Source organism: Oncorhynchus masou, chromosome 24 (genome assembly GCF_036934945.1).
Source record: "Oncorhynchus masou masou isolate Uvic2021 chromosome 24, UVic_Omas_1.1, whole genome shotgun sequence".
Taxonomy (NCBI): Eukaryota; Metazoa; Chordata; class Actinopteri; order Salmoniformes; family Salmonidae; genus Oncorhynchus; species Oncorhynchus masou.
In genome coordinates this window covers 109,281,731-109,304,966 of record NC_088235.1, presented here as the reverse complement: position 1 = coordinate 109,304,966, position 23,236 = coordinate 109,281,731, and the positions used below count along the sequence as shown (strand labels likewise).

Sequence of the window (23,236 nt, the reverse complement as noted above, 5' to 3'; positions counted from 1 at the left end):
GTCCTTCATTAATAAAACAGGGCTGTACTGCCTCATCCCTGTGTCTGTCCTTCATTAATACAACAGGGCTGTACTGCCTCATCCCTGTGTCTGTCCTTCATTAATACAACAGGTTTGTACTGCCTCATCCCTGTGTCTGTCCTTCATTAATAAAACAGGGCTGTACTGCCTCATCCCTGTGTCTGTCCTTCATTAATAAAACAGGGCTGTACTGCCTCATCCCTGTGTCTGTCCTTCATTAATACAACAGGGCTGTACTGCCTCATCCCTGTGTCTGTCCTTCATTAATAAAACAGGGCTGTACTGCCTCATCCCTGTGTCTGTCCTTCATTAATAAAACAGGGCTGTACTGCCTCATCCCTGTGTCTGTCCTTCATTAATACAACAGGGCTGTACTGCCTCATCCCTGTGTCTGTCCCTCATCAATAAAACAGGGCTATACTGCCTCATACCTGTGTCTGTCCTTCATTAATACAACAGGGCTGTACTGCCTCATCCCTGTGTCTGTCCTTCATTAATAAAACAGGGCTGTACTGCCTCATCCCTGTGTATGTCCTTCATCAATACATCAGGGCTGTACTGCCTCATCCCTGTGTCTGTCCACCAATAAAACAGGGCTGTACTGCCTCATCCCTGTGTCTGTCCTTCATTAATAAAACAGGGCTGTACTGCCTCATCCCTGTGTATGTCCTTCATCAATACATCAGGGCTGTACTGCCTCATCCCTGTGTCTGTCCATCAATAAAACAGGGCTGTACTGCCTCATCCCTGTGTCTGTCCTTCATTAATACAACAGGGCTATACTGCCTCATCCCTGTGTCTGTCCCTCATCAATAAAACAGGGCTGTACTGCCTCATCCCTGTGTCTGTCCTTCATCAATACATCAGGGCTGTACTGCCTCATCCCTGTGTCTGTCCACCAATAAAACAGGGCTGTACTGCCTCATCCCTGTGTCTGTCCTTCATTAATAAAACAGGGCTGTACTGCCTCATCCCTGTGTATGTCCTTCATCAATACATCAGGGCTGTACTGCCTCATCCCTGTGTCTGTCCATCAATAAAACAGGGCTGTACTGCCTCATCCCTGTGTCTGTCCTTCATTAATACAACAGGGCTATACTGCCTCATCCCTGTGTCTGTCCCTCATCAATAAAACAGGGCTGTACTGCCTCATCCCTGTGTCTGTCCTTCATCAATACAACAGGGCTGTACTGCCTCATCCCTGTGTCTGTCCTTCATCAATACAACAGGGCTGTACTGCCTCATCCCTGTGTCTGTCCTTCATCAGTACAACAGGGCTGTACTGCCTCATCCCTGTGTCTGTCCTTCATTAATACAACAGGGCTGTACTGCCTCATCCCTGAGTCTGTCCTTCATTAATAAAACAGGGCTGTACTGCCTCATCCCTGTGTCTGTCCTTCATCAATACAACAGGGCTGTACTGCCTCATCCCTGTGTCTGTCCGTCATTAATAAAACAGGGCTGTACTGCCTCATCCCTGTGTCTGTCCTTCATTAATAAAACAGGGCTGTACTGCCTCATCCCTGTGTCTGTCCTTCATTAATACAACAGGGCTGTACTGCCTCATCCCTGTGTCTGTCCTTCATTAATACAACAGGGCTGTACTGCCTCATCCCTGTGTCTGTCCTTCATTAATACAACAGGGCTGTACTGCCTCATCCCTGTGTCTGTCCTTCATTAATAAAACAGGGCTGTACTGCCTCATCCCTGTGTCTGTCCTTCATTAATAAAACAGGGCTGTACTGCAGCACTCGGACAGATGGAGCTGAGAAATCTGGAATACTAGGAAAAACAGTGTCTCGGTCAGAAAAACGTGAAGTCCACATACTGAAGGTACTGTAGAGAAAACAGAATGCATGTCAGTGTAGTGTGCCATGCCTTTCTACTGTAATAATCATAGCAACAATTCAATGATGGTATTTAAATGAAAGATGTGGTTACCACGTTAAATGAATCAAACGAACGAGCATTGAGAACAATGATGAGTAATAACCTTAACATTCTAACCCATGTTGCATCATGTTAGTGTAGTCTGGTAATAACCCACAGTGCATCATGTTCATGTAGTCTGATCATAACCCACGTTGCATCATGTTAATGTAGTCTGGTAATAACCCACGTTGCATCATGTTAATGTAGTCTGGTAATAACCCACGTTGCATCATGTTAGTGTAGTCTGATAATAACCCACGTTGCATCATGTTAATGTAGTCTGATAATAACCCACGTTGCATCATGTTAGTGTAGTCTGATCATAACCCACGTTGCATCATGTTGATGTAGTCTGATCATAACCCACGTTGCATCATGTTAATGTAGTCTGATAATAATCCACGTTGCATCATGTTAATGTAGTCTGGTAATAACCCACGTTGCATCATGTTAGTGTAGTCTGGTCATAACCCACGTTACATCATGTTAATGTAGTCTGATAATAACCCACGTTGCATCATGTTAATGTAGTCTGATAATAACCCACGTTGCATCATGTTAATGTAGTCTGATAATAACCCACATTGCATCATGTTAATGTAGTCTGGTAATAACCCACGTTGCATCATGTTAGTGTAGTCTGGTAATAACCCATGTTGCATCATGTTAATGTAGTCTGATAATAACCCACGTTGCATCATGTTAATGTAGTCTGATAATAACCCACATTGCATCATGTTAATGTAGTCTGGTAATAACCCACGTTGCATCATGTTAGTGTAGTCTGATCATAACCCACGTTGCATCATGTTAATGTAGTCTGGTAATAACCCACGTTGCATCACGTTAATGTAGTCTGGTAATAACCCACGTTGCATCATGTTAATGTAGTCTGGTAATAACCCACGTTGCATCATGTTAATGTAGTCTGGTAATAACCCACGTTGTATCATGTTAGTGTAGTCTGGTAATAACCCACGTTGCATCATGTTAATGTAGTCTGATCATAACCCATGTTGCATCATGTTAGTGTAGTCTGATCATAACCCACGTTGCATCATGTTAGTGTAGTCTGATCATAACCCACGTTGCATCATGTTAGTGTAGTCTGGTAATAACCCACGTTGCATCATGTTAATGTAGTCTGGTAATAACCCACGTTGTATCATGTTAGTGTAGTCTGGTAATAACCCACGTTGCATCATGTTAATGTAGTCTGATCATAACCCATGTTGCATCATGTTAGTGTAGTCTGATCATAACCCACGTTGCATCATGTTAGTGTAGTCTGATCATAACCCACGTTGCATCATGTTAGTGTAGTCTGGTAATAACCCACGTTGCATCATGTTAATGTAGTCTGGTACATTTACATTACATTTACATTTAAGTCATTTAGCAGACGCTCTTATCCAGAGCGACTTACAAATTGGTGAATTCACCTTCTGACATCAGTGGAACAGCCACTTTACAATAGTGTATCTAAATCATTTAAGGGGGGGGTGAGAAGGATTGCTTTATCCTATCCTAGGTATTCCTTGAAGAGGTGGGGTTTCAGGTGTCTCCGGAAGGTGGTGATTGACTGGTAATAACCCACGTTGCATCATGTTAATGTAGTCTGGTAATAACCCACGTTGCATCATGTTAATGTAGTCTGGTAATAACCCACGTTGCATCATGTTAATGTAGTCTGATCATAACCCACGTTGCATCACGTTAATGTAGTCTGATCATAACCCACGTTGCATCATGTTAGTGTAGTCTGATAATAACCCACGTTGCATCATGTTAATGTAGTCTGGTAATAACCCACGTTGCATCATGTTAGTGTAGTCTGGTCATAACCCACGTTACATCATGTTAATGTAGTCTGATAATAACCCACGTTGCATCATGTTAATGTAGTCTGATCATAACCCACGTTGCATCATGTTAATGTAGTCTGATAATAACCCACGTTGCATCATGTTAGTGTAATCTGATAATAACCCACGTTGCATCATGTTAATGTAGTCTGGTAATAACCCACGTTGCATCATGTTAATGTAGTCTGATAATAACCCACGTTGCATCATGTTAATGTAGTCTGATCATAACCCACGTTGCATCATGTTAATGTAGTCTGGTAATAACCCACGTTGCATCATGTTAATGTAGTCTGGTAATAACCCACGTTGCATCATGTTAGTGTAGTCTGATAATAACCCACGTTGCATCATGTTAGTGTAATCTGATCATAACCCACGTTGCATCATGTTAATGTAGTCTGATCATAACCCACGTTGCATCATGTTAGTGTAGTCTGATCATAACCCACGGTGCCTCATGTTAGTGTAGTCTGGTCATCACCCACGGTGCCTCATGTTAGTGTAGTCTGATCATAACAATGTTTATGAATAGCATATTTTACTCTAATTGAGCGGTGGGGATCCTCTTCCCGTTCAGTACTGAGCACAAACACTTCCTCTCTGAGTGAAATAAATATCTTGATACAGGTCCTTACAGGAACACACACACACACAGCACACACAATACATATCAGGTCCTTACAGTAACACACACAGCACACACAATACATATCAGGTCCTTACAGGAACACACACAGCCCCAGCTGTCAATGTCACTCCATATCATTACCAAAAACCATCAAAACGGGCCATTCCAGGATTCTACAGGCCTTTCTCAGTTTGTGTTTTTAACGATCAATAGAATAGAAGAGCGTAAATAATTGTCTCTGTCTGCTATGAGATCATCCACCGAGCCAGTCAGGCTTCCTCTGTGATTCCATCTCTACGTACGCTATTAAAGGGAAGACTAAATCTGACTGTAGTACAGCTGCCAGAGAGCCAGGAGCATTAAAACAGCAGGGGTAAAAAGCAGCTAATTGAAATGTGTGGTTCTCTTGTTTTCTAGCCTCTCCTCTGCAGTAAGGAGATGGACGACAATACATCTGGAAGACTAGAAAAGTAGATGCTACAAGATACACCTCATCCCGAGGGCAGGCCTTAAAGGAAACGGACCCAAACTCTCCTGCTTTCATTACAGTCTAATTGTTCCTCTGTAGAGGCCTCTGGGACATATACAGTCCCATGAGTATTAGTGTGCATGGGCCCCCCCCCCAACAGGGCCCCCCCTTTTCACATAAAAAAAATGTCACGCCGTCTCCCACTTTTTTAATGATTGTTTATTGAGATAGCCTATATTAAATACACATTGAAAAAATTGTATTTAAATCCTCGACTTTAGAAGGTCGTAGCTCAGCTTAGCCTAAAGCATCACAGATTTCTACTTTTAATTTTTAGATCGGTATGAACAATCCATCTATATATTTTTTTACCCTTCAAATCAAGAAAGCCCCCCCCCACATACACACAAAACGTTGGCCCCCAAGGTTGGGAACCCCCTGCCCTAAACGGTACTATAATGTAGTTGTAGTTAAACAGATCACTGATTGAGTTATTCCAATGTGGAGATGTTAATTAAACCCACTGAGGAGGCCGGTAGCCTAGTGGTTAGAGCGTTGGGCCGGTAGCCTAGTGGTTAGAGCGTTGGGCCGGTAGCCTAGTGGTTAGAGCGTTGGGCCGGTAGCCTAGTGGTTAGAGCGTTGGGCCGGTAGCCTAGTGGTTAGAGCGTTGGGCCGGTAGCCTAGTGGTTAGAGCGTTGGGCCGGTAGCCTAGTGGTTAGAGCGTTGGGCCGGTAGCCTAGTGGTTAGAGCGTTGGGCCGGTAGCCTAGTGGTTAGCGCGTTGGGCCGGTAGCCTAGTGGTTAGAGCGTTGGGCCGGTAGCCTAGTGGTTAGAGCGTTGGGCCGGTAGCCTAGTGGTTAGAGCGTTGGGCCGGAAGCCTAGTGGTTAGAGCGTTGGGCCGGTAGCCTAGTGGTTAGAGCGTTGGGCCGGTAGCCTAGTGGTTAGAGTGTTGTGCCAGTAACCGAAAGGTTGCTAGATCGAGTCCCCCAACCTGACAAGGTGTAAACAAGGCAGTTAACCCAAATGTTCCTAGGACTGTCATTGTAAATAAGAATGAGTTCTTAACGGACTTGCCTGCCTAGTTAAATAAAAGCTACATAAATAAAACATTCAATTAAAAAAAATAACTAAGGCTAGATGTTTGAGCAGTGGAATACTAGCCCCTGGTTGTGTTCATCTGTGTGCTATGACTTCACTATGTGACATGGAGTGCTAATTTTATGCATGCAGTTCTAGAGGGCTGTAAAATAAAATAATTCTGCAAAGCTTGGATTTCCATAATGCAGTATATTTTCTGTTGCTGGAAGTATGTGTCAGCGCAAAGTAAGAAGGATGGTTTTAGGAACTGGTTTGAGTTTCATTCTCCTGAACATCCCCTAGCAGAGAGACTAATCCTGTTAGAGAGACTGCATCCTTCTCCACATATCCCTCTATATCAGGAGTCTCCAACCCTCTTCCTGGAGAGCTATACCGTCCTGTAGGTTTTCAGTTCAACCCTTTTCTTGGAGAGCTACCGTCCTGTAGGTTTTCACTCTAACCCTAAGCTAACCGAGTGGACCGCTGCACCATCGAGAGCGTCCTGACCGATTGCATCACGGCCTGGTACGGGAATTGCTCCGTCCACGACCGCAAAGCCCTCCAGCGGGTGGTGAAGACGGCCCAGTACATCTCTGGGACCATGCCCCCCACCCATCCAGTACATCTGTGGGACCATGCCCCCCACCCATCCAGTACATCTGTGGGACCATGCCCCCCACCCATCCAGTACATCTCTGGGACCATGCCCCCCACCCATCCAGTACATCTCTGGGACCATGCCCCCCACCCATCCAGTACATCTCTGTGACCATGCCCCCCACCCATCCAGTACATCTCTGGGACCATGCCCCCCACCCATCCAGTACATCTCTGGGACCATGCCCCCCACCCATCCAGTACATATCTGGGACCATGTTCCCCACCCATCCAGTACATCTCTGGGACCATGCCCCCCACCCATCCAGTACATCTCTGGGACCATGCCCCCCACCCATCCAGTACATCTCTGGGACCATGCCACCCACCCATCCAGTACATCTCTGGGACCATGCCACCCACCCATCCAGTACATCTCTGGGACCATGCCACCCACCCATCCAGTACATCTCTGGGACCATATCCCCCACCCATCCAGTACATCTCTGGGACCATGCCCCCCACCCATCCAGTACATCTCTGGGACCATGCCCCCCACCCATCCAGTACATCTCTGGGACCATGCCCCCCACCCATCCAGTACATCTCTGGGACCATATCCCCCACCCATCCAGTACATCTCTGGGACCATATCCCCCACCCATCCAGTACATCTCTGGGACCATGCCCCCCACCCATCCAGTACATCTCTGGGACCATGCCCCCCACCCATCCAGTACATCTCTGGGACCATGCCCCCCACCCATCCAGTACATCTCTGGGACCATGTTCCCCACCCATCCAGGACACCTGCTCCCCAGCCACAAGCTGTTCCCTCCCTTACCGTCAGACAGATGGTATCGGAGCATGAGGTCTGATAGAAACTGTCTCTGAGCCTGTTGGTATCTACAAGCCATCAGACTGCTGAACACTTGAACTGGTCTGATTCTCTGCACTCACACACACACCCACAGAGCGCATTCAGAAAGTATTCAGACCTCTTCACTTATATCATATTTTGTTACGTTACAGCCTTAATCTAAAATTGATTAAATAAAAAATGTCCATCAATCTACACACAATATCCCATAATGACAAAGCACTTTTTTTTTTTTTAAATATTTTTTTTTAAATATTTGCAAATTTACTAAGAACAAAAACAGAAATACCCCATTTTCATAAGTATTCAGTTCACTTGCTATGAAACTTGAAATTTAGGTCAGGTGCATCCTGTTTCCATTGATCATCAACTTGATTTGGAGTCCATCTGTGGTAAATTAAATTGATTGGACATGATTTGGAAAGGCACACAACCTGTATATATAAGGACTAAGCTATGAGGTCGAAGGAATTGTCCGTAGAGCTTCCAGACAGGATTGTGTCGAGGCACAGATCTGGGGAAGGGAACAAAAAGATGGATGCAGCATTAAAAGTCCCCAAGAGTGGCCTCCATCATTCTTAAATGGAAGAAGTTTGGAACCACCAAAACTTTTCCAAGAGCTGGCCGTCCGCGTCCAAACTGAGCCATCGGGAGAGAAGGGCCTTGGAGGTGACCAAGAACCCGATGGTCTCTCTGACAGAGTTCCAAAGTTCCTCTGTTGAGATGGGAGACCTTCCAGAAGGACAACGATCTCTGCAGCACTTCACCAATCAGGCCTTTATGGTAGAGTGGCCAGACGGAAGCCACTCCTCAGTAAAAGGCACGACAGCCCACTTGGAGTTTGCCAAAAGTCACCTAAAGCACTCTCAGACCATGAGAAACAAGATTATCTGGTCTGATGAAACCAAGATTGAACTCTTTGGCCTGAATGCCAAGTGTCACATCTGGAGGAAACCTGGAAACATCCCTACCGTGAAGCATGGTGGTGACAGCATTATGTCTGGAGGAAACCAGGAACCATCCCTACCGTGAAGCATGGTGGTGGCAGCATCATGTCTGGAGGAAACCTGGAACCATCCCTACGATGAAACATGGTGGTGGCAGCATCATGCTGTGGGGATGTTTTCAGCATCAGGGACTGGGAGACTAGTCAGGATCGAGGGAAAGATGAAAGGAGCAAAGTACAGAGAGATCCTTGATGAAAACCTGCCCCAGAGCACTCAGAACCTCAGACTGGGGCGAAGGTTCACCTTCCAACAGGACAACAACCCTAAGCACACAGCCAAGACAACGCAGGAGTGGCTTCAGGACAAGTCTCTGAATGTCCTTGAGTGGCCCAGCCACAGCACGGACTTGAACCCGATCAAACATCTTTGGAGAGTTGAAAATAGTTGTGCAGCATCGCTCCCCATCCAACCTGACAGAGGTTGAGAGGTTCTGCAGAGAAGAATGGGAGAAACTCCCCAAATACAGATTTGCCAAGCTTGTAGCGTCATACCCAAGAAGACTCAACGCTGTGATCGCTGCCAAAGGTGTTTCAACAAAGTACTGAGTAAAGGGTCTGAATACTTACGTAAATGTGATAAAATTTTAATACATTTGCAAATATATATATAAAAAAACTGTTTTTGCTTGGGGTATTGTGTGTAGATTGATGGGGGAAAAATATATGAATCAATCAATTTTAGAATGAGGCTGTAACTAAAATGTGGAAAAAGTGAAGGGGTCTGAATACTTTCCGAATGAATGCATTGTATATTTAGCCTCGGTATAACTTCACAAGACCTGAATTCCTTCGATTATTCATGACTGTTTGAAATGAAGTGTATTTTGACCTTTAAATTGCACAAAGCTGATTACAACAAAGCTGATTAAGAGAAAACATTTAAAAAAAATTAAAAAATAAAAACATAAATTTGAAAGGAAAATCTAGATGAGATTTTTAGGCCATATCGCCCAGCCCTACAACACACACATCGCCACCGCTGCTACCTGACAGTAATTATGAAGAAAAGCTACAAGCTCAATTTAAACAAAATACCCCCTTCCTCAAAACACATGTAAATACTGTATTATAAATTGTGACTTCCTGTATTATACTTTATTCTATTCTGCTAAGACATTTACTTTATGTTCGTGTTCTTATTTTTTAAAATTATTATTTCTAATTGTTGTTTCATTGTCGAGAAGGAACCTGCGAGTAAGCATTTAGTTTGATATCATGTGTATCCCGTACACACACGACTAATAAATCTAGAAACTAATAATTAGCTTGTTGATAAGCTGAATCAGGTTAGTTACAACTACGGTTGGAGTGAAAACCTACAGGACGCCTGCTCTACATCCTTCTCCAGTATACTGTAGGAGAGGCCTGCTCTACATCCTTCTCCAGTATACTGTAGGAGAGGCCTGCTCTACATCCTTCTCCAGTATACTGTAGGAGAGGCCTGCTCTACATCCTTCTCCAGTATACTGTAGGAGAGGCCTGCTCCACATCCTTCTCCAGTATACTGTAGGAGAGGCCTGCTCTACATCCTTCTCCAGTATACTGTAGGAGAGGCTTGCTCTACATCCTTCTCCAGTATACTGTAGGAGAGGCCTGCTCTACATCCTTCTCCAGTATACTGTAGGAGAGGCCTGCTCTACATCCTTCTCCAGTATACTGTAGGAGAGGCTTGCTCTACATCCTTCTCCAGTATACTGTAGGAGAGGCCTGCTCTACATCCTTCTCCAGTATACTGTAGGAGAGGCTTGCTCTACATCCTTCTCCAGTATACTGTAGGAGAGGCCTGCTCTACATCCTTCTCCAGTATACTGTAGGAGAGGCCTGCTCTACATCCTTCTCCAGTATACTGTAGGAGAGGCCTGCTCCACATCCTTCTCCGGTATACTGTAGGAGAGGCCTGCTCTACATCCTTCTCCAGTATACTGTAGGAGAGGCCTGCTCCACATCCTTCTCCAGTATACTGTAGGAGAGGCCTGCTCTACATCCTTCTCCAGTATACTGTAGGAGAGGCCTGCTCTACATCCTTCTCCAGTATACTGTAGGAGAGGCTTGCTCTACATCCTTCTCCAGTAGACTGTAGGAGAGGCCTGCTCCACATCCTTCTCCAGTATACTGTAGGAGAGGCCTTTTATAGAGTGCACACCACATGACCAGAAGTATGTGGACACCTGCTCATCCAACATCTCATTCCAAAATCATGGGCACCCCCCCACCCCTTGCTGCTATAACAGCCTCCACTCTTCTGGGAAGGCTTTCCACTAGATGGCCACACACAGATGAGGCCTGAATGGACAAATCAAACTGGCCTCTATTATCAGTTGTATGTCTACATCATAATGGAGGAAGACCAGCCATATCAGGGCTCCAGTCAACATAAAGGACAATGGCTTCTCTAACATCAGTCAATGTATCAGTGCAGAGGATCTGTTCACTTCAGATGGTGGACAAAATGTGTGTGTGTGTGTGTGTGTGTGTGTGTGTGTGTGGGGGGGTTTGTGGTGTGTGTGTGTGTGTGTGGGGGTGTGTGTGTGGGGGTTTGTGGTGTGTGTGTGTGTGTGTGTGTGGGTTTGTGTGTGTGTGTGTGTGTGTGTGTGTGTGTGTGGGTTTGTGTGTGTGTGTGTGTGTGTGTGTGTGTGTGTGTGTGTGTGTGGGTTTGTGGTGTGTGTGTGTGTGTGTGTGTGGGTTTGTGTGTGTGTGTGTGTGTGTGTGTGTGTGTGTGTGTGTGTGTGTGTGTGTGTGTGTGTGTGTGTGTGTGGGGGTTTGTGGTGTTGCCTAAGGGTGTTTTGTACAGCACTTTGAGATATCAGCTGATGTACGAAGGGCTATATAAATACATTTGATTTGATTTCACATATAGTCCTCTTTAAAAATAAAATCTCAGTCCTCTTTAAAGTGAACTCTGGGGGTAACCCCTCCACACACAGTTTGTTCTCTTTGTATTTACACTGCATTTGAATGAGGACTCAACTCTTTTGCCAGTTCACTTCACTTATTTTATCATCCGAGTCCTCTTTGCATTCACATTGCTAAGTTTAGAAATAAACCAATAACTATTGTTTTTAAAATAAACATTCCCTCAATGCACTTTGGGTTTTAACAATTTGTAAGCTAATGAATTGCATTTAGCTGACAGATGACATGATAATTGTAATTTGAAGATAATATTAACATGGAAATATAATTGGTAACAAAATAAATAGTAGAAGAATAACTGCAGATTAAATAATGCTGTAATTGAAAATTGTACACCCAAAAGAAGGCTGCTGGCCCTTTAAGAGGTTCTGAGTGGCGGAGCGATCTAAGGCACTGTCAGGGGGAAACAGTGTGAAAACACCCTAAGTGTCTGTGTCAACACAGACAGAAGACACGAAGGGCCAGTGCTCCTGAGCTCTGCCCTTGATGGGTTGAATATTGTCAATGTCGACGTGGGCAATAAAGTTTTCCCCTTTCGATTCTCCTCACACAGAAAGTCACAGTCATGGTAGCATCGATAGCATCATGAAGGTAAAGGTTAGGAAAGTACCCAGGCAGTAAAAGACGTCAGCCTCCAGATAACGGGATACAGGGCTAGTATACTGTACACGAGTATATATATCATAATAATAATAATGTAATCACATAGACATTATCATATACTGTACACTAGTATATATCATAATAATAATATAATCACAGACATTATCATATACTGTACACGAGTATATATCATAATAATAATATAATCACATAGACATTATCATATACTGTACACGAGTATATATCATAATAATAATATAATCACATAGACATTATCATATACTGTACACGAGTATATATCATAATAATAATAATATAATCACATAGGCATTATCATATACTGTACACGAGTATATATCATACTAATAATAATGTAATCACAGACATTATCATATACTGTACACGAGTATATATCATAATAATAATATAATCACATAGACATTATCATATACTGTACACTAGTATATATCATAATAATAATATAATCACAGACATTATCATATACTGTACACGAGTATATATCATAATAATAATATAATCACATAGACATTATCATATACTGTACACGAGTATATATCATAATAATAATGTAATCACAGACATTATCATATACTGTACACGAGTATATATCATAATAATAATAATATAATCACATAGGCATTATCATATACTGTACACGAGTATATATCATAATAATAATAATATAATCACATAGACATTATCATATACTGTACACTAGTATATATCATAATAATAATATAATCACATAGGCATTATCATATACTGTACACTAGTATATATCATAATAATAATATAATCACATAGGCATTATCATATACTGTACACTAGTATATATCATAATAATAATATAATCACAGACATTATCATATACTGTACACTAGTATATATCATAATAATAATGTAATCACAGACATTATCATATACTGTACACGAGTATATATCATAATAATAATAATATAATCACATAGGCATTATCATATACTGTACACTAGTATATTATAATAATAATAATATAATCATAGACATTATCATATACTGTACACTAGTATATATATATACTATATATACACTAGTCTCTGTAGGTGAAAGCAATCTGCTGCGTGCCTGTCAGGGCGACAGCTGCAAATCACCCGTCCACTTCCTTCACAACAGTGTAGACGTTAGAAGATGAAGCCATAGACATTATCATAAGGGTTAGGATCATACGGGTTTATCAGGTACATGACATAGGTTATGAAGGGGTTAATTGGAGTAATCATTACCTGACATAGAGAGTTCTCTTCTGGCTGGTCCGCAGAGAGCCACTGCTGATAGAGCTGTTCATCATCTGTTCACGTAGATCATGGATTTTGGCTTCAAACCGACTGTACTCTGGAAAACAGGGGGGGGGGAGAGAAGGAAATTATAACTGAATGAAAAAAGAGAAAACTGACAGTTGTCTGAAAAAAGAGAGAGAGAAAATCCTCAGAAGGAAAATGAGAGAGAATCTGTCGTCAAAGACTGATTCCACTCTGTTCTGCAGAGGAAAGATGGGACTGTTTTGTGTATACAGCAGATCAGATTGTTTTCTGGCGTTGAATGCATTACGACAGAGAGAGATTTAACTATTGTACTCTGACGTAGAGTGAGTGGGAGAGAGACTGAGACAAATGCAAATTCTCCACTGTTGCCCTAGAGCACACAAATAATTACACCTACCTCGGCCTAAACACCAACACCACGGGTGAATTCCACAAGGCTGTGAACACTTCTACGCCATCAAATGGAACATAAAACTCAACATCCCAATTAGGATCTGGCTAAAAACACTCCAATCAGTTATAGAACCCATTGCCCTCTACGGTTGTGAGATCTTGGGTCCACTCACCTACCAAGAATGTACAAAATGTGACAAACACCCAATTGCAGGATTCTGCAAACATATTCATTGTGTACAACCCAAAACCCCCAAGCAAAGCATGCAGAGCAGAAATAGGACTATTCCCACTAGCTATAACACCCAGATAAGACTTGTTCAATTCTACAACCACCTAAAAGGAAGTGATGCTCACGTTTCCACCACAAAGCCCTCACCTACAGAGAGATGAACAGCCAGCTGGCTGTGTTAAAAACACAAACAGACCCGCAGGACGGCAACACAATGAGACCCAACCAAATTATGAGAAAGCAAAAAGATAACTATGACACACTGGAAATAATCAACAAAAAAAACACACAAAAAACAGAGCAAACTAGAATGCTATTTAACCCTAAACAGAGAGTACACAGTAGCAGAATGCCTGTCCACTGTGACTGACCCCAAACAGAGAGTACACAGTGGCAGAATGCCTGTCCACTGTGACTGACCCCAAACAGAGAGTACACAGTGGCAGAACACCTGTCCACTGTGACTGGCCCTAAACAGAGAATACACAGTGGCAGAATACCTGTCCACTGTGACTGACCCTAAACAGAGAGTACACAGTGGCAGAATGCCTGTCCACTGTGACTGACCCCAAACAGAGAGTACACAGTGGCAGAATACCTGTCCACTGTGACTGACCCTAAACAGAGAGTACACAGTAACACAGCAACAACAGCAATAGCTACAGCAACACCAAAAGCTACAACAACAGCTATACCAACACAACAGCTACAACAGCTATACCAACACAACAGCTACAACAGCTATACCAACACCAACAGCTACACCAACAGCTACAACAACACCAACAGCTACAGCAACACCAACAACAACACCAACAGCTACAACAGCAACACCAACAGCTACAACAGCACCAACAACAACAGCTACAACAGCACCAACAGCTACAACAGCACCAACAGCTACAACAGCACCAACCGCTACAACAACACCAACCGCTAAACAACACCAACAGCAAACCCAACAGCTACAACAACGCCAACAGCTACAACATCAACACAAACAGCTACAACAACACCAACACCAACAGCTACACCAACACCAACAGCTACAACAACACCAACAGCTACAACAACACCAACAGCTACAACAACACCAACAGCTACAACAACAACACCAACAGCTACAGCAAAAACACCAACAGCTACAGCAACACCAACAGCTACAGCAACACCAACAGCTACAGCAACACCAACAGCTACAAGAACAGGTACAACAACACCAACAGCTACAAGAACAGGTACAACAACAACAGCTACAACAACAGTTACAGCAACACCAACAGCTACAACACCAACAGCTACAAAAACAGCTATACCAACACAACAGCTACAATAACAGCTATACCAACACAGCAGCTACAACAACAGCTATACCTACACAACAGCTACACCTTCAGCTACAACAACAACAGCTACAACACCAACAGCTACAACAACACCAACAGCTCCACCAACACCAACAACATCTACACCAACAGCTACAACAACAGCCACAACACCAACAGCTACAGCAACACCAACAGCTACAGCAACAACACCAATAGCTACAGCAACACAACAGCTACAACACCAACAGCTACAAGAAAAGGTACAACAACAACAGCTACAGCAATAGCTACAACAACAGCTATACCAACAACAACACAAACAGCTACAACAACACCAACAATAACACCAACAGCTACAGCAACACCAACAGCAACACCAACAGCTACAGCAACACCAACAGCTACAGCAACACCAACAGCTACAGCAACACCAACAGCTACAGCAACAGCAACAGCTACAGCAACACCAACAGCTACAGCAACACCAACAGCTACAGCAACACCAACAGCTACAGCTACACCAACAGCTACAACAAGACCAACAGCCACAACACCAACAGCTACACCAACAGCGACTACACCAACAGCTACAACAACACCAACATCAACAGCCACAACACCAACAGCTACACCAACAGCGACTACACCAACAGCTACAACAACACCAACATCAACAGCTACAACAACACCAACAGCTACATCAACAGCTACACCAACACCAACAGCTACAACAACAGCAACAACAACAGCTACAACAACAGCAACAACAACAGCTACAACAACACCGACAGCTACAACAACACCAACAGCTACAACACCACCAACAGCTACAGCAACAGCAACAGCTACAACAACACCGACAGCTACAACAACACCGACAGCTACAACACCACCAACAGCTACAACACCACCAACAGCTACAGCAACACCAACAGCTACAACACCACCAACAGCAACACCAACAGCAACAGCAACACCAACAGCAACACCAACACCAACAGCTACAGCAACACCAACAGCTACAGCACCACAAACAGCTACAGCACCACCAACAGCTACAGCACCACCAACAGCTACAGCACCACCAACAGCTACAACACCACCAACAGCTACAACACCACCAACAGCTACAACAGAACCAACAGCTACAACAGCACCAACAGCTACAACAACACCAACAGCTACAACAACACCAACAGCTTCAACAACACCACCATCAGCTACAGCATCATCAAAATACAGAGGCAGAAAAACACTCCAAAATACAGTACCTCCTAGATGATAGAAAAGGCCCACAGCGTCCACCCACCCACCCACCATGGGGAACCAAGCAGTTATATTAAAAAGTTAAACTGAGGCGAATACAATCCCCCGTAAAACCCTCTGGGGCTAAATTCAGCATCTGAAACAACACACACAGGGAAACACCAGAACAGAGAACATTCGGATCAATTCCCGACAAGCCTTAAATAAGCATTTTTTCTAAATAGAAAACCGCTGTGTGCTGAAGCATGTCTACTCTGTTGTCAGATGGAGGTAGCAGCATGAAGCATGTCTACTCTGTTGTCAGATGGAGGTAGCAGCATGAAGCATGTCTACTCTGTTGTCAGATGGAGGTAGCAGCATGAAGCATGTCTACTCTGTTGTCAGATGGAGGTAGCAGCATGAAGCATGTCTACTCTGTTGTCAGATGGAGGTAGCAGCATGAAGCATGTCTACTCTGTTGTCAGATGGAGGTAGCAGCATGAAGCATGTATACTCTGTTGTCAGATAGAGGTAGCAGCATGAAGCATGTATACTCTGTTGTCAGATGGAGGTAGCAGCATGAAGCATGTATACTCTGTTGTCAGATAGAGGTAGCAGCATGAAGCATGTATACTCTGTTGTCAGATAGAGGTAGCAGCATGAAGCATGTCTACTCTGTTGTCAGATGGAGGTAGCAGCATGAAGCATGTATACTCTGCTGTCAGATAGAGGTAGCAGCATGAAGCATGTCTACTCTGTTGTCAGATAGAGGTAGCAGCATGAAGCATGTATACTCTGTTGTCAGATAGAGGTAGCAGCATGAAGCATGTCTACTCTGTTGTCAGATGGAGGTAGCAGCATGAAGCATGTCTACTCTGTTGTCAGATAGAGGTAGCAGCATGAAGCATGTCTACTCTGTTGTCAGATGGAGGTAGCAGCATGAAGCATGTCTACTCTGTTGTCAGATGGAGGTAGCAGCATGAAGCATGTCTACTCTGTTGTCAGATGGAGGTAGCAGCATGAAGCATGTCTACTCTGTTGTCAGATAGAGGTAGCAGCATGAAGCATGTCTACTCTGTTGTCAGATGGAGGTAGCAGCATGAAGCATGTCTACTCTGTTGTCAGATGGAGGTAGCAGCATGAAGCATGTCTACTCTGTTGTCAGATGGAGGTAGCAGTATGAAGCATGTCTACTCTGTTGTCAGATGGAGGTAGCAGCATGAAGCATGTCTACTCTGTTGTCAGATGGAGGTAGCAGCATGAAGCATGTCTACTCTGTTGTCAGATGGAGGTAGCAGCATGAAGCATGTATACTCTGTTGTCAGATGGAGGTAGCAGCATGAAGCATGTCTACTCTGTTGTCAGATGGAGGTAGCAGCATGAAGCATGTCTACTCTGTTGTCAGATAGAGGTAGCAGCATGAAGCATGTCTACTCTGTTGTCAGATGGAGGTAGCAGCATGAAGCATGTATACTCTGTTGTCAGATGGAGGTAGCAGCATGAAGCATGTATACTCTGTTGTCAGATGGAGGTAGCAGCATGAAGCATGTCTACTCTGTTGTCAGATGGAGGTAGCAGCATGAAGCATGTCTACTCTGTTGTCAGATAGAGGTAGCAGCATGAAGCATGTCTACTCTGTTGTCAGATGGAGGTAGCAGCATGAAGCATGTCTACTCTGTTGTCAGATGGAGGTAGCAGCATGAAGCATGTCTACTCTGTTGTCAGATGGAGGTAGCAGCATGAAGCATGTCTACTCTGTTGTCAGATGGAGGTAGCAGTATGAAGCATGTCTACTCTGTTGTCAGATGGAGGTAGCAGCATGAAGCATGTATACTCTGTTGTCAGATGGAGGTAGCAGTATGAAGCATGTCTACTCTATTGTCAGATGGAGGTAGCAGCATGAAGCATGTCTACTCTGTTGTCAGATGGAGGTAGCAGCATGAAGCATGTCTACTCTGTTGTCAGATGGAGGTAGCAGCATGAAGCATGTCTACTCTGTTGTCAGATAGAGGTAGCAGCATGAAGCATGTATACTCTGTTGTCAGATAGAGGTAGCAGCATGAAGCATGTCTACTCTGTTGTCAGATGGAGGTAGCAGCATGAAGCATGTCTACTCTGTTGTCAGATAGAGGTAGCAGCATGAAGCATGTCTACTCTGTTGTCAGATGGAGGTAGCAGCATGAAGCATGTCTACTCTGTTGTCAGATGGAGGTAGCAGCATGAAGCATGTCTACTCTGTTGTCAGATGGAGGTAGCAGCATGAAGCATGTCTACTCTGTTGTCAGATAGAGGTAGCAGCATGAAGCATGTCTACTCTGTTGTCAGATGGAGGTAGCAGCATGAAGCATGTCTACTCTGTTGTCAGATGGAGGTAGCAGCATGAAGCATGTCTACTCTGTTGTCAGATGGAGGTAGCAGTATGAAGCATGTCTACTCTGTTGTCAGATGGAGGTAGCAGCATGAAGCATGTCTACTCTGTTGTCAGATGGAGGTAGCAGCATGAAGCATGTCTACTCTGTTGTCAGATGGAGGTAGCAGCATGAAGCATGTATACTCTGTTGTCAGATGGAGGTAGCAGCATGAAGCATGTCTACTCTGTTGTCAGATGGAGGTAGCAGCATGAAGCATGTCTACTCTGTTGTCAGATAGAGGTAGCAGCATGAAGCATGTCTACTCTGTTGTCAGATGGAGGTAGCAGCATGAAGCATGTATACTCTGTTGTCAGATGGAGGTAGCAGCATGAAGCATGTATACTCTGTTGTCAGATGGAGGTAGCAGCATGAAGCATGTCTACTCTGTTGTCAGATGGAGGTAGCAGCATGAAGCATGTCTACTCTGTTGTCAGATAGAGGTAGCAGCATGAAGCATGTCTACTCTGTTGTCAGATGGAGGTAGCAGCATGAAGCATGTCTACTCTGTTGTCAGATGGAGGTAGCAGCATGAAGCATGTCTACTCTGTTGTCAGATGGAGGTAGCAGCATGAAGCATGTCTACTCTGTTGTCAGATGGAGGTAGCAGTATGAAGCATGTCTACTCTGTTGTCAGATGGAGGTAGCAGCATGAAGCATGTATACTCTGTTGTCAGATGGAGGTAGCAGTATGAAGCATGTCTACTCTGTTGTCAGATGGAGGTAGCAGCATGAAGCATGTCTACTCTGTTGTCAGATGGAGGTAGCAGCATGAAGCATGTCTACTCTGTTGTCAGATGGAGGTAGCAGCATGAAGCATGTCTACTCTGTTGTCAGATGGAGGTAGCAGCATGAAGCATGTATACTCTGTTGTCAGATGGAGGTAGCAGCATGAAGCATGTCTACTCTGTTGTCAGATGGAGGTAGCAGCATGAAGCATGTCTACTCTGTTGTCAGATAGAGGTAGCAGCATGAAGCATGTCTACTCTGTTGTCAGATGGAGGTAGCAGTATGAAGCATGTATACTCTGTTGTCAGATGGAGGTAGCAGCATGAAGCATGTCTACTCTGCTGTCAGATAGAGGTAGCAGCATGAAGCATGTCTACTCTGTTGTCAGATGGAGGTAGCAGCATGAAGCATGTCTACTCTGTTGTCAGATGGAGGTAGCAGTATGAAGCATGTATACTCTGTTGTCAGATAGAGGTAGCAGCATGAAGCATGTCTACTCTGTTGTCAGATGGAGGTAGCAGCATGAAGCATGTCTACTCTGTTGTCAGATAGAGGTAGCAGCATGAAGCATGTCTACTCTGTTGTCAGATGGAGGTAGCAGTATGAAGCATGTCTACTCTGTTGTCAGATGGAGGTAGCAGCATGAAGCATGTCTACTCTGTTGTCAGATGGAGGTAGCAGTATGAAGCATGTCTACTCTGTTGTCAGATGGAGGTAGCAGCATGAAGCATGTCTACTCTGTTGTCAGATGGAGGTAGCAGCATGAAGCATGTCTACTCTGTTGTCAGATGGAGGTAGCAGCATGAAGCATGTCTACTCTGTTGTCAGATGGAGGTAGCAGTATGAAGCATGTCTACTCTGTTGTCAGATGGAGGTAGCAGCATGAAGCATGTCTACTCTGTTGTCAGATGGAGGTAGCAGCATGAAGCATGTCTATTCTGTTGTCAGATGGAGGTAGCAGTATGAAGCATGTCTACTCTGTTGTCAGATGGAGGTAGCAGCATGAAGCATGTCTACTCTGTTGTCAGATGGAGGTAGCAGCATGAAGCATGTCTACTCTGTTGTCAGATGGAGGTAGCAGCATGAAGCATGTCTACTCTGTTGTCAGATAGAGGTAGCAGCATGAAGCATGTCTACTCTGTTGTCAGATAGAGGTAGCAGTATGAAGCATGTCTACTCTGTTGTCAGATGGAGGTAGCAGCATGAAGCAGAAAGGAGCTGAGCAGAGCACTTTGCTGCCTGTGCCTGCCGTTCCCTACCACCCATCCCGAGCCATTACTGTACACAGAATGTAATTAAGGCTGAATAACCTAATCATACTGGAGTACCAGCACACACACGCCCCACACACAGTTTTATCTCTGAAAGACGAAGCTGTACCAACATGCTGTACTTACATAGTGCTCTGCTGAGGGGTAGCTTCTGCCTGGTGAAAGGTGCTCCTCTCTGAGTTAGAGCCTGGTCTCCGCTCTCAGTGTGTGTCAGTGACGGTGTGTGTTTGGTAGTGATGACGAGCTCTCTCTAGCGTCTGCTCCACATTGGCTCCTGTGTGTGTGTGTGTGTGTGTGTAGATATACTACGATCTGTCTTTCCTCCAGCTTGCCTCAACGAGAAACAGAAACACAACAGATGCTAAAGCACTCTCTCCTCTCCCACCTCCTCTCTCTCCTCTCCCACCTCCTCTCTCTCCTCTCCCACCTCCTCTCTCGCTCTCCTCTCCCACCTCCTCTCTCTCTCCTCTCCCACCTCCTCTCTCTCTCCTCTCCCACCTCCTCTCTCTCTCCTCTCCCACCTCCTCTCTCTCTCCTCTCCCACCTCCTCTCTCTCTCCTCTCCCACCTCCTCTCTCTCTCCTCTCTTACCTCCTCTCCCTCTCCCACCTCCTCTCTCTCCTCTCCCACCTCCTCTCTCTCCCTCTCCAACCTCCTCTCTCGCTCTCCTCTCCCACCTCCTCTCTCTCTCTCCTCTCCCACCTCCTCTCGCTCCTCTCCCACCTCCTCTCGCTCTCCTCTCCCTCCTCCTCTCTCGCTCTCCTCTCCCACCTCCTCTCTCTCTCCTCTCCCTCCTCCTCTCTCTCTCTCCTCTCCCTCCTCCTCTCTCTCTCTCCTCTCCCTCCTCCTCTCTCTCTCCTCTCCCTCCTCCTCTCTCTCCCTCCTCCTCCTCTCTCCTCCTCCTCTCTCTCTCCTCTCCCACCTCCTCTCTCTCTCTCCTCTCCCTCCTCCTCTCTCTCCCTCCTCCTCCTCTCTCTCCTCTCCCACCTCCTCTCCCTCCTCCTCTCTCTCCCTCCTCCTCCTCTCTCGCTCTCCTCTCCCACCTCCTCTCCCTCCTCTCTCTCCTCTCCCACCTCCTCTCTCTCTCTCTCTCTCTCCTCTCCCCCACCTCCTCTCTCTCTCCTCTCCCACCTCCTCTCTCTCTCCTCTCCCACCTCCTCTCTCTCTCTCCTCTCCCTCCCTCCTCCTCCTCTCTCTCCCTCCCTCCTCCTTTATCATTCCTCCAATCACCCCTCCCCTTGATCAAGGCAACTTGCTTCAGGGCTGACAGGCACACACACTGTCTGCTCTGTGTAACGTATATTAATCAGGCTTTCAGAACTGTATACTGCCTAGTACACACCACTACAGCCTAGTACACACCACTACAGCCTAGTACACACCACTACAGCCCAGTACACACCACTACAGCCTAGTACACACCACTACAGCCTAGTACACACCACTACAGCCCAGTACACACCACTACAGCCCAGTACACACCACTACAGCCCAGTACACACCACTACAGCCCAGTACACACCACTACAGCCCAGTACACACCACTACAGCCTAGTACACACCACTACAGCCCAGTACACACCACTACAGCCCAGTACACACCACTACAGCCTAGTACACACCACTACAGCCCAGTACACACCACTACAGCCCAGTACACACCACTACAGCCCAGTACACACCACTACAGCCCAGTACACACCACTACAGCCCAGTACACACCACTACAGCCCAGTACACACCACTTTTTGGAGGACCAAAAAAGCCAATACAGATTAATCGGCCTATTTTTATTTTATTTATTTGTAATAATGACAATTACAACAATACTGAATGAACACTTATTTTAACTTAATATAATACATCAATAAAAATCAATTTGGTTTAAATAATGCAAAAACAAAGTGTTGGAGAAGTAAAAGTGCAATATGTGCCATGTAAGAAAGCTAACGTTTAAGTTCCTTAATCAAAACATGAGAACATATGAAAGTTGGTGGTTCCTTTTAACATGAGACTTCAATATTCCCAGGTAAGAAGTTTTAGGTTGTAGTTATTATAGGAATTATAGGACTATTTCTCTCTATACCATTTGTATTTCATATATCTTTGACTATTGGATGTCCTTATAGGCACTTTAGTATTGCCAGTGTAACAGTATAGCTTCCGACCCTCTCCTCGCTCCTCCCTGGGCTCGAACCAGCAACACATCGACAACAGCCACCCTCGAAGCAGCGTTGCCCATGCAGAGCAAGGGGAACAACTACTCCAAGTCTCAGAGCGAGTGACGTTTGAAAAACTATTAGCGCACACCCAGCTA

The 23,236-nt window shown here is 44.8% G+C and overlaps 1 protein-coding gene across 13 annotated transcripts in view; it reads right to left on the bottom strand.

Annotated features, from left to right (window-relative positions):
- The window catches only part of LOC135513243 (disks large homolog 1-like), a 324,054-nt gene that overhangs the window by 27,769 nt on the left and 273,049 nt on the right, over nucleotides 1–23,236 (bottom strand). For all 13 annotated transcript variants that reach the window (XM_064936075.1, XM_064936074.1, XM_064936071.1 and 10 more), the window contains one exon: nucleotides 13,276–13,384. In XM_064936075.1, coding sequence (XP_064792147.1) covers nucleotides 13,276–13,384 — 109 coding nt within the window. The remainder of the gene's footprint in view (nucleotides 1–13,275; nucleotides 13,385–23,236) is intronic.